At 31.4% G+C, this 13945-nt stretch overlaps 1 protein-coding gene across 1 annotated transcript in view; it reads left to right on the forward strand.

Annotated features, from left to right (window-relative positions):
• The window catches only part of LOC123200281 (formin-like protein 13), a 28093-nt gene that overhangs the window by 5277 nt on the left and 8871 nt on the right, over positions 1–13945 (forward strand). The window contains exon 2 of the mRNA XM_044615423.1: positions 12646–13346. Within this exon, the coding sequence (XP_044471358.1) occupies positions 12646–13346 (701 nt within the window). The remainder of the gene's footprint in view (positions 1–12645; positions 13347–13945) is intronic.

Below are 13945 nucleotides of genomic sequence, written 5' to 3' on the forward strand. Positions count from 1 at the left end.
AAACTATATTCTCTAGTAGAACTCCAAAAACTTTAATTTCTACTTCTTCCCCTCTAGCCCCTGCAGTTGCTTCATCATTGACTACCTCATCTACACCTCCTCCCACCGTAGCTTTAAAGGAGAAATCATAAATTGGAACTTGACCTCCTTCACCCCCACCCCCTCTCTTGTGCCACTTGTGAGGGAGAAATTTGACATCGGAATTGGAACTGCTTCACCCTTACCTCTTCCTCCCATGCCACCTTTGAATGAAAAATCAAACATTAGAATAGTAACACCTCCAACCCCAGCCCCATCAACTCCTCCTATGCTGCCATTGAAGGAAAATTTAAACATTGGTGCTAGAACTGCTCTACCCTCACCCTTACCCACACCACCTCCTTCTATGCTACCAATGAAGGATAAATCAAACACTGAAGTTGGAACCCCCCTCCTCCTCCTCTTCTTGTACTGCCTTTAAAGGAGAACTCTGCCATTAGAGTTGGACATCCTCCACCCCAACCCCCACCTCCTCTTTAATGCTCCAGACAGCCTGCTAATTCCACAGTTTCAAATCCAGTTCCTCGACCACCCCCATCTGCTCCTATTTTGTCCTCAAATTCTCCTCCAGTCCCTTCTGCTCCTGTTCCTCCACCCATTCCTTTTGGTAAGGGGGCATCAAAGGCTCATCTTACATCCTACACTTCAGTTTCTCCACCACCTTCAATTTCTCTTGCTAGTTCAAAGGGTCGATTGTCACGCACAACAAATGAAGAGATTGAAACTTTTGCACTGGTTGAAGTTAACATGAGTTGTTTTTGGAAGTATATGGGCTGAAGCAATAAAGTCTGCTGAAACTTCCAAGTGTGTGCTATTTGCTAAAGAAAACTTTTCTTATTTGATGAACTAAACTATTACTATACCTAAAATCTTATGAATTAACATTTGCTTACCTCTTGATCTAAGGCTCCAAAGATTGACATGTCAGAACTCGAGAATCTTTTCTCAGCTGCAGTTGCAAATTCAAATCATGGGAAACCAAGTACCTATAGTGCACAAGGTCCTAAATCAGATAAAGTGCAACTAGTAATTATTTTTAAACCTCAACTTATATATGATGCATAATTAAGTTTGTTTCTTTTTTTGGAAATTGTCTGCTTTAATATTCAACTTTTTGCCTTGAAATATTTGTTGTCAGGATATTTTCCTAGAGATCATCTAAAGCAAACTTTTTTGAACATCATGTTCAAGGCATCTTAGTGTATGGATTCTCTTTTATACATTATGTTGAGCAGTTTCAGCTTAAGAAAATTGATTTTTCATAAAATTAGGTTGCCAAAATTTTCTAATTACAAAAAAAGTCATAATATTATAGATTTCATTATTTGGGTGATCATGCAACTACTAAGGAAAGCAAGTCATCTCTTATATCCTAGGACAAGAATTGCTATTTTATTGGCTTCTCTTTTATATGTTGTTCTCTAAAAACTTGATTCTAAATGAACTTGAATTTGTGGTTAATTTTCCTCTTCTTGCATAATGTTGTCATTTCTTGTAGTTGATCTTCGGCGAGCAAATAATTGTGAAATCATGCTCTCAAAAGTCAGAGTGCCATTGAATGACTTGATGGTAAGATCATTCATAGTGCTTATCACCTGTTACCATGTGGTTCATTGAAAATATTGTAATAAATTTCCACTACACTGCAACTTCAATATAGTCATAGCCCAATTTAACCAGTCTTATTCTAAGACCATGACACTTAACTATGAACAACCATGTTTTCAATAGGCTATACTTGTGCATGAATATCTTGTCAGAGTTTAAACACTACCATTGGGCTTTTACCTATAAGTTTAACCAAAGCTGTTATTTGCATTGTATTTGAGCCAAGTTAACCAAGTGTGGCACACAGGAAGAGGCATGTCAAAGCTTACATACTTCTGTTAGACATTTTACTTATCAACTTAAGCATTTTAGGTAAATGTTTCCTTACTTTAATTATGGAATATCTATTTCTTTAAGTCCTTCTAGTAAAAACATGTTTTTCATCCTTTGCTTTTTAGCTATTTCAAATAGTGTTATTCTATTTAGGGGTAATGCTAGATCCAGATGGATTGGATGGTTAAATTAAGTTCCCTGCAAACCAAATTGCTTTGGTTTAGAAAAATTGGAAACCAAGTTCTAGTTGATATGGTTGTCTGATGGTTATAATCTTAACCACATATCCCTGTGTCATCATCCTTGACCCACAAAAGACAAAGGAAATAAAAAAAAATCATTCTAGCATGTCATCTTCTCAATATAAAACATAATCTCAGTGCATTTTACTTTACAACTTATTCTCGTAAATTTTCTCATATTGAGACATGATATAATAGAAAATATTTTTTCATCTATTAATTTATGTGACCTTCTTCAACATTTATAGAGTTCAATTTTTGATCTAGAAGAATCAGCATTAGATGTTGACCAGGTTGAAAACCTTATAAAGTTTTGTCCAACAAATGATGATATGGACCTACTTAAGGTAGAATGAGTTGTTATCAGGTTATTTTTATATTATATACTTGTTGTTTGTTTATATTTCATCTAGTAAACTTAATGCCTAAAACTAGTTACCTCACGATATTATTGTAATATTGTTGTCTATCTTCTTTTAGTTTTGACTTAACAATGGGTTTGTGTTTTGTTTACGGCTACATTGGAGAAAAGGAAAAGTTGGGAAAATGTGAGCAGGTCTATCAATTTATCTTTACTTTGTTTCTTGTTGTCTTTATTCTTTTGTCAAAATGGCAAAAAGATTCCAAAAAGTTTGTTAAATGGCTTTTTTTAGAAATGTTGTATCTTAATGATAACAATCTCTCAGGTAAGATCCCAAGATGGTTTGGAAATCTATCATATTTAGTTGATATAGTGATGTATAATAATCAACTTGAAGGTTCACTTCCAAAGGAACTTTGTCAGTGTCAAAACATAAAAATTTTGGATCTTTCAAAGAACAATATATCTGGAAGTTTACCGCCTTGTCTTAACCGTTCTAATATTAGACAAGTTCATTTGTCAAGAAATAGATTAAGGGGACAATTAAAAGATGCTCTCTACATTAATAGTTCTTCCTTGGAGGTCTTATAGATCTAAGTTATAACTACATTGAAGGGAACATTCCAAGTTGGATTGGGAAACTTTTGTCCTTACGTTACTTGATCTTAAGTAATAACAATCTTAAAGGTAAATTACCTACTCAGTTATGCAATTTGAGAGAAATACGCTTGCTAGATTTTTCTCAAAACAATCTCTTTGGTAAATCCCTTCTTGCCTAAATTTTGTTGCCCTCTATGAAGAAAATGAGAATGATGAAAGTTTAATTTATGAATTGAATCTTATGTTTGTAGATATGATAATGGGAACTGAAGAGTCGATACAGTTCACTACAAAAAATAAATCCTACAATTACAAAGCAAAAATGCTCACATTTATGTCTGGAATTGATCTTTCATGTAATAAATTATTCGGTGAAATTTCTCGTCAAATTGGAAACCTTTCAAGGATTTATACTCTTAATTTTTCTCATAATAATTTGACAGGATCAATCCCAAAAACATTATCAAACCTCAAACAGATTGAGAGTTTAGATCTTTCTTACAACAATTTGAATGGGAATTTCCCTTTCGAATTAGTAGAGATAAACACTCTGTTTGTATTTAGTGTGGCATACAATAATTTATTAGGCAAAACACTAGAAAGGATTGGACAATTTGCAACCTTTGAAGAGAGTAGCTATGAAGGAAATAAATTTCTTTGTGGATTACCATTGAATAAAAGTTGCAACCCATTGGAATCACCATCATTGACACCAAAAGCTTCATCAATTAATAAGGGAGATGATAGTGATTTTGTTGATATGAGCATTTTCTATATAAGTTTCGTGGTGACCTACGTAGTTATGCTTATAGCATTTGCTGGAATTTTGTATGTGAATCCATATTGGCGACAGACATGGTTTTATCTTGTGAAGATATGGATGCTCTCTTGCTACTACTTTATTATTGATCATCTCATATTATTTTATCGTTAAATTGTATTGTAATGTTATATGTATTTATGTCAACTTTTCATATTTGAATACATCATTGTAAAGTCAAGTGATAAAATAAATTTATTGGACCATTCAAATGCAGTCCAAAAACCTATACAAAATTCAAAAGTTTATTAAATCTATACAAACAGATTCATGAATAGCAAATTTTAGATTTTTAGTTCTTATAGCATTATCATTTAAGATATAAAAATACCGAACTGTCAAGAAATAGAAGTATATGGTCAACGATGATTATATCTAGTTGTCTACTTCAACAATTTGAACACATTCCCAAAACGGAACATAACCTAATTTTCCAAGTCAAGCTAGCTACTTAAGAATTTATGTAAGGTCCAATTCTAGTAACTATTGACTTGGAGAGAAATCAACTATTTCCTACAGTGATATGAACATGACCTAATTTTTCTATGTCTAGCAAGCTACTTGGATAAAACTTATGGCAGAACAGGTCATTTACAAAAGAAATTATAATTTTCTGACCTTGAAGAAAACCACTAATTTCTTAGTCGGGTTAATGTCTCCTCAATTATTCACAATGTGTTATTGCAAAATAGAATAAATAAATATGCAACCTAAAAGGATTTTATAATTTGCAACTTTTAAAGAGAGTAGTTACCAGGGAAATAAGCTTCTTTGTGGATTGTCATTAAATAGAAGTTGCAGCGCGTTGGAATCACCATAATTGGCACCAAAAGCTTCATCAGATAATAAGGGAGATGATAGTGATTTTGTTGGTATGTACATTTCTATATAAATTTCATAGTGTAGTAATGCTTATAAGAGCGGAAATTAAGAAATTAAGGGTGCATTTGGTTCTGGTTTTCTTTTATTACGAAAAATAAAATATTATCATAAAGATAGATTATCTAAAAGATTGTCGAATATGAATTATTACTATATTTAATAAAAATAAGTTGTTTGATTGGATGTAATAAAAAAATACTAAGATATTATTTTACTAAAATATCATTGAGTATAATTATTTTAAACTATTTTTCATGTTATTTGTTATATTAATTAAAATCGATGGTGCTTTTATCTTAATAAATTAATTAATAAAGATAAAATTATAACAAAATCAAGATTACTTTAGTAATTTTTTTAATATTTAAGGTAGAGATGATAAACAAATAACTTCTTATATATTAACTGTCAAATCACTATTAATTATTAAAAATTACTGAAATCTTTTATTACTTAACAAATCAAACAATATAATGTACTGGAGTAATCTTTGTATACGCTCAACCAAACAACCTCTAAGTTCAAATGTGAGGGTAATAATTCTAGATTTAGTGAAGATTAAAATGATAGAATAGAAAATAAGAAGACTGGTGGATTCACATTTATTCGAAGCTCCAAAACCACTTGCTACTTCAACCTTGTCTTCCTCCCATCAACTTTATTTCAATTTTTTTCAATCAAATAAGTTTCAATAACTTCTATAATTTTAATAATAACATGATTTCACATAATTAGAAATTCATCAATAACCCTCTCCTAAGCTTGCATCAAATAATTAAAAGACATGTTTTTATTTTTATGGATTTATTTTTGCGTTGCTATTGAATAGAAGTTGTAGCCCATTGGAATCATCATCATTGGCCCCAAAAGCTTCGTCTATTAATAAGGGAGATAATAGTGATTTTGTTGATATGGACATTTCTATATAAGTTTTGTAGTGACCTATATGGTTATGCTTATAGCATTCACTAGAAAATTTGTATGTGACTCCATCATGGCAACACATGTGGTTTTATCTTGTGAAAATTTTGAAGTTTTTTAGTACTTATTTGATAAAATAATTAATGTTTACTAAGATTTTGAATACCAAAATTTTATTAGCTAAAATAAATATGTAACTTTTTTATGATGAAAAGATATACCCTTTATAATAAAAAGAAATGATTCTTTATTATTAAAAAAAAAAAAGTGATTGTTTATAATGAAAAGATGTGACTTTTTATAAAAAATTACAATTAACTCTATAAATAGGAGTTAATCCTCTCTCTAATCCCTGCACTTACAAAATGACACACTACTACACACAACATACTAATAGTAGCAACTTACAAATAAAATAAAAAATTTAAGTTCTCTTTATTCATTATTAAGTTAAATGTTCAAGTAAAAGAACATCCTCTAAATTCTTCATGAATTCTCTTTATGTTCAGTGTATTTCAAAATACGATGGATCAATGTATGTTTTTCTATTTTCAGTTTATATAAAAAAATATGAAGTTTAAGATTTATGTGCACAATAGTTTAATGTTTAATTGTTTCTCTTTGAATGCAATTATTATGACTTACATTATGGGCATAATTAACTTACATTAATTGTTTCTCTATAAATGTGATAATAACTTACATTATAGGTATAATAATTCAATATTGAATTGTTTCTCATTGAATGTAATTATGATTTAAATGAATAATAGTTTGATATTTAATTATTTTTGCTTGAATGCAATATTATGACTTACACAAATTATTAGAGAAGAGATGACCTCACAAATTGTTGCTCGATAGAAAGCAACTATGTTTAAGTGTTTAGATGTTAAACAATGTTATTATATAAATGTTTAAATATGCTAGCCAAGAAGTTGATTTTTAGCCACTTGCATTCGGCTCTAGAGTTAAGAGTATGATTTTTTGCATGCATCAAATTAACATAAATATGACTCTAGATTAGAGCAAATAACTCTTGGAACAAACAAAAACATAACTTGCGACACCTTCATCCCAGGGAAGGATGGTTAAGAAGGGTTCGTCACTCCTCAGTTCATATATCAACCCTTTGAGGTAGAGGTGGCCATGGAAGTCAATCAACCATCAATAAAGAGAGACGAACTATATGACATGGTCACATTTTTAAAATGGTTTGAGGAAAAGAATGATAAGAATTAGGCATCAACTTATTTGTACGGGTCTTATCGAAAAATTGGCAGGTGGAATAAGTTGTGCAAGGAGAATAGATGGCTCACGGATGAGGTAGAGAGTTGTCAACACATAGTGTCCTTTATGTTTAAATTGAGTAGTTATTCATTAAAGCGCTTCGACTGCTACCTAATCGTATTTTTATGTTTTTTTTTTTGGCAAATCAATAGCTACCTAGTCATGTTGCCCTACTACTAATTGGACATGCGTTAATATGTTCTTCAATGGGTGGTTGTCTTTTATATTGCTAGAGGTTGGACTTGATCAGTACAAATGGCCCTGATGTCTTCTATATCCCATAGAAGGGAAAAGTGAGGCAAAGAAAAATCAAGCCTTCATTACATAGGCGAAAGTGGACAAAGTATGATTCCTTATGAACATTATAAGTACATATCTACATTTGAATCCACAATTTTTCGGTGTTCAAACTAATGTTCAAAATTGACTAAAAACAATTTAATTTTAAATTTGATTTGAATTTGATATTCAAATCTCGATTTATTTACAAAAATGAATATAATTCTTACTTCAAATTCAATTCATTCAATCTGAATTTAAATTTAAGTTCATATAGCTTAAATTGAATCAAACCTTATAAAATAACAAAACAATAAACTATGTGTATCTAATTTTGAGTTCTCAAAACATATCATCATATAATTAAGTAATTTTAAATTAAAAATGAAGTAACATCTAATTATAGAATAATAGATTATTTAGATCTCAATTAAATACTCAAAATTGAATACAAATAATATTGCCCTTACCGGAATATTAATAGAGTGACTGTTGGGGTAGTGAGGACTACAAATAATTTTTGAATAATTATGGGATAATTTTGAAAAAAAAAACAATAGCTACGGTCTAGGTAATTATTTTGAGAAGGCCAAAAAACATTTCCCACCCAAGCTTTGACGTAATATTTCTCACCTGTTAAGTTTGAAAAACCTAAAGTCCCACCCATCATGCAATTCTGTTAATAACTTCCGTCAATCTAAGACTGAAATGACGGTTATACCCTTTTCAAGTATATTGACAACAATACCCTTCAATCTAAATTATAAATTATGTGTTAAATATGTAATTAAATTTAAATTATCAATTTACTCCATATTATACCAAATAACTGCTCAAATCATAAGACATTAATGTGATCTGTTCATCTAACTGAATTGAATTTTAGGCTTGATGAATCTACTAATTTTGATGGATTCCAGTTTTGATGAATCTGTTAATTTTGCAGCTATGTAACCTGTTTGATGGATTCATATAATACTATATAACAAAAGTTGGACAGAATCAAATCTGTTAATCAAACAAATTCCAACGTGAAATCTCAGAATTCCTTCAGATCTGGAAATCTATCAAATTGCAGAACCAGACCTGGAGATGAAATGAATTCCAGTAAAATCTCAAGCAGGCCAACATAAAATTATGCAGACTTAATGCTATGGTTAATACAGAAATTCATTCCAGTGGACAGAAATCCAGAAATCCTCAAATTCCAACCATTCGTGCTAAAACAAAATTCCAAAAATCCAGTATATGAATTCCAGAAATCCAAAACTATACTCCCAGTAAACCCCACCATTCAAGTAAACCAAATTCCAAAAACTTCAAACCAGAATAAAGCAACCGAATATTCTTGACGAAGGCTTCAGCGATGGCAAGGTTGTTTCGCTGAACGGCTTAAGCGTGCGCCATTAAAACGTGAACACCACTGCACAAATCCTTCAAGTTGTTCAAGTCTCTGAGCAACTTCCGCCATGTCTGAAGTCTTAACGTTGTAACCAAAACCGCCAACAACTCATCCATCCCTCCATCCGCAGCCGCCGCCTCCACGTCATCCTCCTACATCTTCGCTTTCTCTGAGTCCGGAGCCGAATTGGTAGATGGGTCAAGCTGGTTGTGTTCCCTCTTCATGATGGAAAATAAAACGAAGACGAAAATGAAAATGAAAGTTTCTGGCTAGGTTGTTTTTAGAGTGAAGGAAAAAAATCTGGGCATTGAAGAAGATGAAAAAAAGGGTGGTGATGGATGGGCAAGGTTCAATGGAGCGAGAGAAAGTGAGTGAGTGGTGGTTGAGAAATGGGGAGTGAAAGCTGGAAGGACTGATAAAGATGCAGAAAAATGAGAAATTAATTAAAGTAGACACGAAATTTTCCGTATAGACTTTTTTTTGGCAAACTATGAATGAGTACACAGATTAATTTTTGTGTAATTATTAATATTTATGGATTGAAAACAGATTAATTTTTTATGTAAAAATTGGTATTTATAAATTATAACAAAATGATGAATATAATTACATAGAGTGTATATGGGCATGTGCAGATGTGAAAGGATACATGTGGGTGTGAAAAAATGCATAAAAATACATACGGATGAGTGTGAATGTGAGCGGGTGCATGAGAATGTATACGGGTGCACACGCACCCTTTTGCATTCTTATATGCCCCTCTTTATATATATATATATATATATATATATATATATATATATATATATATATATATATACTATAATATATTTTTATATATATAATATATTATATCATGTAATCATATATATTATACGCACTTATATGTATTTTTATATATCTATTTGTATTTTTATGCACCCTTCTCACCTGTGCATACCCTTTCACACCATTTCACATCCGCACATACCCTTTTGCATCCTTTTGAAAAACATGCATTCTTTGGCAAATTTTCGCACTCTTTCAAAAAAACATGCATCCTTTCACATTCGTGTTTACCTTTTCTCTTTCACACGTACTCTGTATAGTTATATTCATTATTTCGTAAAGATACGTAAATATCAATTTTTACATCAGAAATTATTAATCTGTTTTCGATCTGTAAATATCAATAATTACATAAAAATTAATCTAAAATTAATCTGTATATTCAAAAAGAAGATTTTCTAATAAAAACCTACATCGAATATGAAGAGATAAGGTGAAAGGTGTTGTTAAAATAAAAATTATAATTTACTTAAAAAGATAAAATTATTAAAATTTTGCTGAAAAAATTTATGCACGTAATTTCAAACCTATTTTTATTAATTTCCCCATAAAAAGTATAATAAAAATATATGTTTTAGATCTTCCCAATTTTCACCCGACAGCATTTATTATTTTGCGGTAAATGAATATTTTCAACGCAAATAACGCTTAAATCACGACAACTAAATTTACTTAAATGCCCTTTATACTAACAGATTGTACTAACGATAATGGTTTATAGGTGGAATTTTAGGTTTTTCAAACTTGGCTGGAGGAAGAAATAGTACATATAACCTTGGGTGGGAATGGGTATCTTCCCCTTTCGAAAAGATTAGAGAGGTGGTCTATATTTCCTCAACTTTAACTAACCTGAATCAAGTTCAGCACTACGTGTCATCCACTAAGGTATCCACGTCAGCAACATCGCCACTGAAAGTCGGTACACTAGCAGCTAATAATTTCTCTCAGCTCCTTCAACAGATTTCTGATGAATCAGAGCAGCTTTCAAAAAAATAATCTGTTTCTTTCACAACCAACAAACACGCCCTTACTCAACAAACTCACCAGAATTTCATTTTTTTCCTCTTTCTAAATTTGCTTCTGCTTCAGCGTCTCGAAACTAAAAGCGCTTCCTCGCCAGGTGCCTTGTTTGAACAATTTATGAAGCTTTGAGAAGTTACAAGCCGTGAAATGGCGTTGCTTCGACGGCTCTTCTATCGGAAACCACCTGATGGACTGCTAGAGATCTCCGAGCGAATTTACGGTTTGTTCTTTTTCTTCATTTTTTTTTTTTTTGAATTTTTATTTGATTATTTGTGCTGCGTTTGGTGAATGCGGCTTTATTGACTTTGTGAAATTAACGAAACAGTGTTCGGTTTTCATTTGAATATCATTCAATATTAATTTTATGGCATTACGCTTTGTTTGAACTGGCATTATTGTTTTATAAAAAAGAAATTAATCTGATGTTAGAGTTGTTGAATTGGATGTTGAGTATTCTGTGCTGGCAAATGAAGACTTTGCGGTGATTTGTAATGGATAAAAGGTTTTTTGTCTTTTATTTGCAAATTGGTTGAACATACTCTAATTTCGATTTTCGAATTTCGGTTTTTGAAATTGGTGGAGAAGGGAGATTAAAGAACTCCAATTAGTTGAAATTACTTGAAGTGATTGGATTTGTGAATTCTATTTAATTTCGTAGAAATCATGAAAAAAGGCATGTTCTTTTGGGACTATTTTAAGAAACAGAATTTTGAATAGTTAATTGAAAAAAAAGTGTAAAATGTGGCTGGAACAGAGAACAGTTTTCTGATCATGCAACAAGATACTGAGAGTGACCAAAGTTAGTGAATGCATGGAAATGTAACTTTGTCGAATTTCAGCATGTATTGCTGTGATATTGATACACCTAGAATGAGATTTTAAGTGATTAGATTAATACAATTAAAACTTGCAGGACTTAAAAGACATGTTAGTCAATCACTACAAAAATAAAAAAGTATTAACAAGGAGAAAATTTCTTCTATTAATACTACTATAAGGATGTTCAATGAAAGAATTTTTTTCATTATTAAAATTTTTTAATGATAGAAAATATATTTTTAATAAGCATTTTTATCTTGTTAAATTAATAAATTTATTTGGTTTTAACAAGATTATAAACAGTTAGTTATTAAAATCATAAAAAAATACTTATAACAACAAGATGTTACCTTATCATTATTTCTTCTCTCACTAATGCTAGTTTTTTCTTTTTAGTAGTGAATATCAGTTGGTTATTGCTAAAAGGAAATCACAAGGTGATTGAAATGTTGTGTTCCTTGTACATGCAAACTGAAGGGAATGTATTTTATGAACTTTCAGTTTTAAGAGAGAGAAAAAAGTATTTACATTGTCAGTAGAAGTTGTGATTTTATTTGATGCCGGTCAAATTAGTTTTTGTCATCCTTTTTATCTGTTTTTTTTTTAAGACTAAAGTATCGTATCTAATAAAATAATATAAATGAATGGTGTATAAGTATGGTAAATTAGACCTTAACACAAGCTAATTGATTTTATATAATATAAGTTTTAATCTCTACACTTATAGGTCCAATATATTTTTCAATATAGTATTAGAGCCAAAAACCAAATGGATTGGTTTAGCAGCCTAAAGTAATCGGGGTCAACAACCTAGGATAATACCAAGTGACAACGCACCCAATCAAATAACGAACCTAGCAACCTATAGTGATTATACTTGAGGAAGAGTGCTAGAGACTAAAATCTCACGTCTTATAAAAATAATATAAATGAGTGGTGTATAAGTGTAGTAAGTTAAACTTTAACATAAGTCAATTGGTTTTATGTAATATAAACTTTAATTTTTATACTTATAGACCTAATATATTCCCAGCAATTTCATTCCTTCTTGAATTTCTAGTCAACTTACATATCTTGCTAATTAATTTTCTTTAATATTGTATAATAGTATGTTATAATGAAAGAATAAAAATAACTTTTGTGTACTTTTAAAAAAAACTAAATTAAGAGGTAATTGCCAACATGATTTCTTTCATTTGAAACTTGAAAATGAAACATACATCGGTGATTAATGAGTTATCATTTTGTGCAAATTTAGTTTTCAACAGCTGCTTTACTGATGATGCCTGGGAAGAAGAAAATTACAAAGGGTATGTAGCAGGAATTGTTGATCAACTACGAGAACACTTTCCAGATGCCCAGTTCTTAATGTTCAATTTCCGTGAGGTAAAGACCAAAAGTCCTATAGCCGAGGTCTTTGCTGAGTGTGATATAACCATAATGGACTATCCTCAGCATTATGAGGGTTGTCCATTGCTCACACTGGAGGTCATCCACCATTTTCTGAGATCTACCGAAAGTTGGCTCTCGCTTGGGCAACAAAATGTGCTGATAATGCATTGTGAGCGCGGTGGTTGGCCAGTTTTGGCTTTCATGTTGGCTGCACTCTTGATATATAGGAAGCAATACCGTGGAGAACAGAAGACTTTAGACATGATTTATAAACAGGCTCCTCGTGAGCTTTTGCGTATGCTCTCAGTAGTGAATCCAATTCCTTCTCAACTAAGGTATCTGCAGTACATCTCATGGAGGAGTATAGACTCAGAATGGCCTCCTTTGGATAGAGCTCTCACCCTGGATTGCGTCATTCTCAGATTTATTCCCAATTTCGATGGAGAGGGTGGTTGCTGTCCAGTATTTCGAGTATATGGACAGGATCCTCTTCTTGTTGATGATCGAAGTACCAAAGTCTTATATGCAACAATGAAAAGAAGCAAGACTCCCCGTGCTTATAAGCAGGTAACACTATACGCCTTTTTTTCATAAATTCAAGTTTTGTTTCCTTGAACAGTTCTCATCTCATTTGACTATGAAGAAGATTTTGTCTTCACCCATAGTACTCATTCTTTGTTTAAGGTCATGTGTGTAAAGAGCATTATAAACACGCATAGATAGGAAAAGATATAGATGAATAATTAGAATTTGGACATTAAATGACCCTCAAAGCACCAAATGTTTAAATTGCCTCAGGGAGCTGAGTTTAAAATATGAGGATTCTAAAGAATCAAAAGATATATGCATTGAGCCAGTTATAGGATGTCTTTTAGGGGCATAAATCCATAGTCATTTCTAGTTATTCTTATTCAGATAGGACTTCTCATGAACAATTTGCAAGATCGCATGTAATGATTGTCCTTTAAAGTTTGATTTGTATGCATTACTAGAATAAATGAGGTGGAGTTTCAATGCTTGATACCGATGGAAAGACTTTCATGTTTGGATAGGAACATACCGCATATATGCTTTTTATTGCTGGGTATACTTCTCATAAATCTTAAATACCAGCCTTTGAAAAATCCATAATCATTTATTTATTATTCTTTCAACTTTTTGTTCTC

The sequence above is a fragment of the Mangifera indica genome, chromosome 17 (genome assembly GCF_011075055.1).
Source record: "Mangifera indica cultivar Alphonso chromosome 17, CATAS_Mindica_2.1, whole genome shotgun sequence".
In the NCBI taxonomy this organism is placed as follows: Eukaryota; Viridiplantae; Streptophyta; class Magnoliopsida; order Sapindales; family Anacardiaceae; genus Mangifera; species Mangifera indica.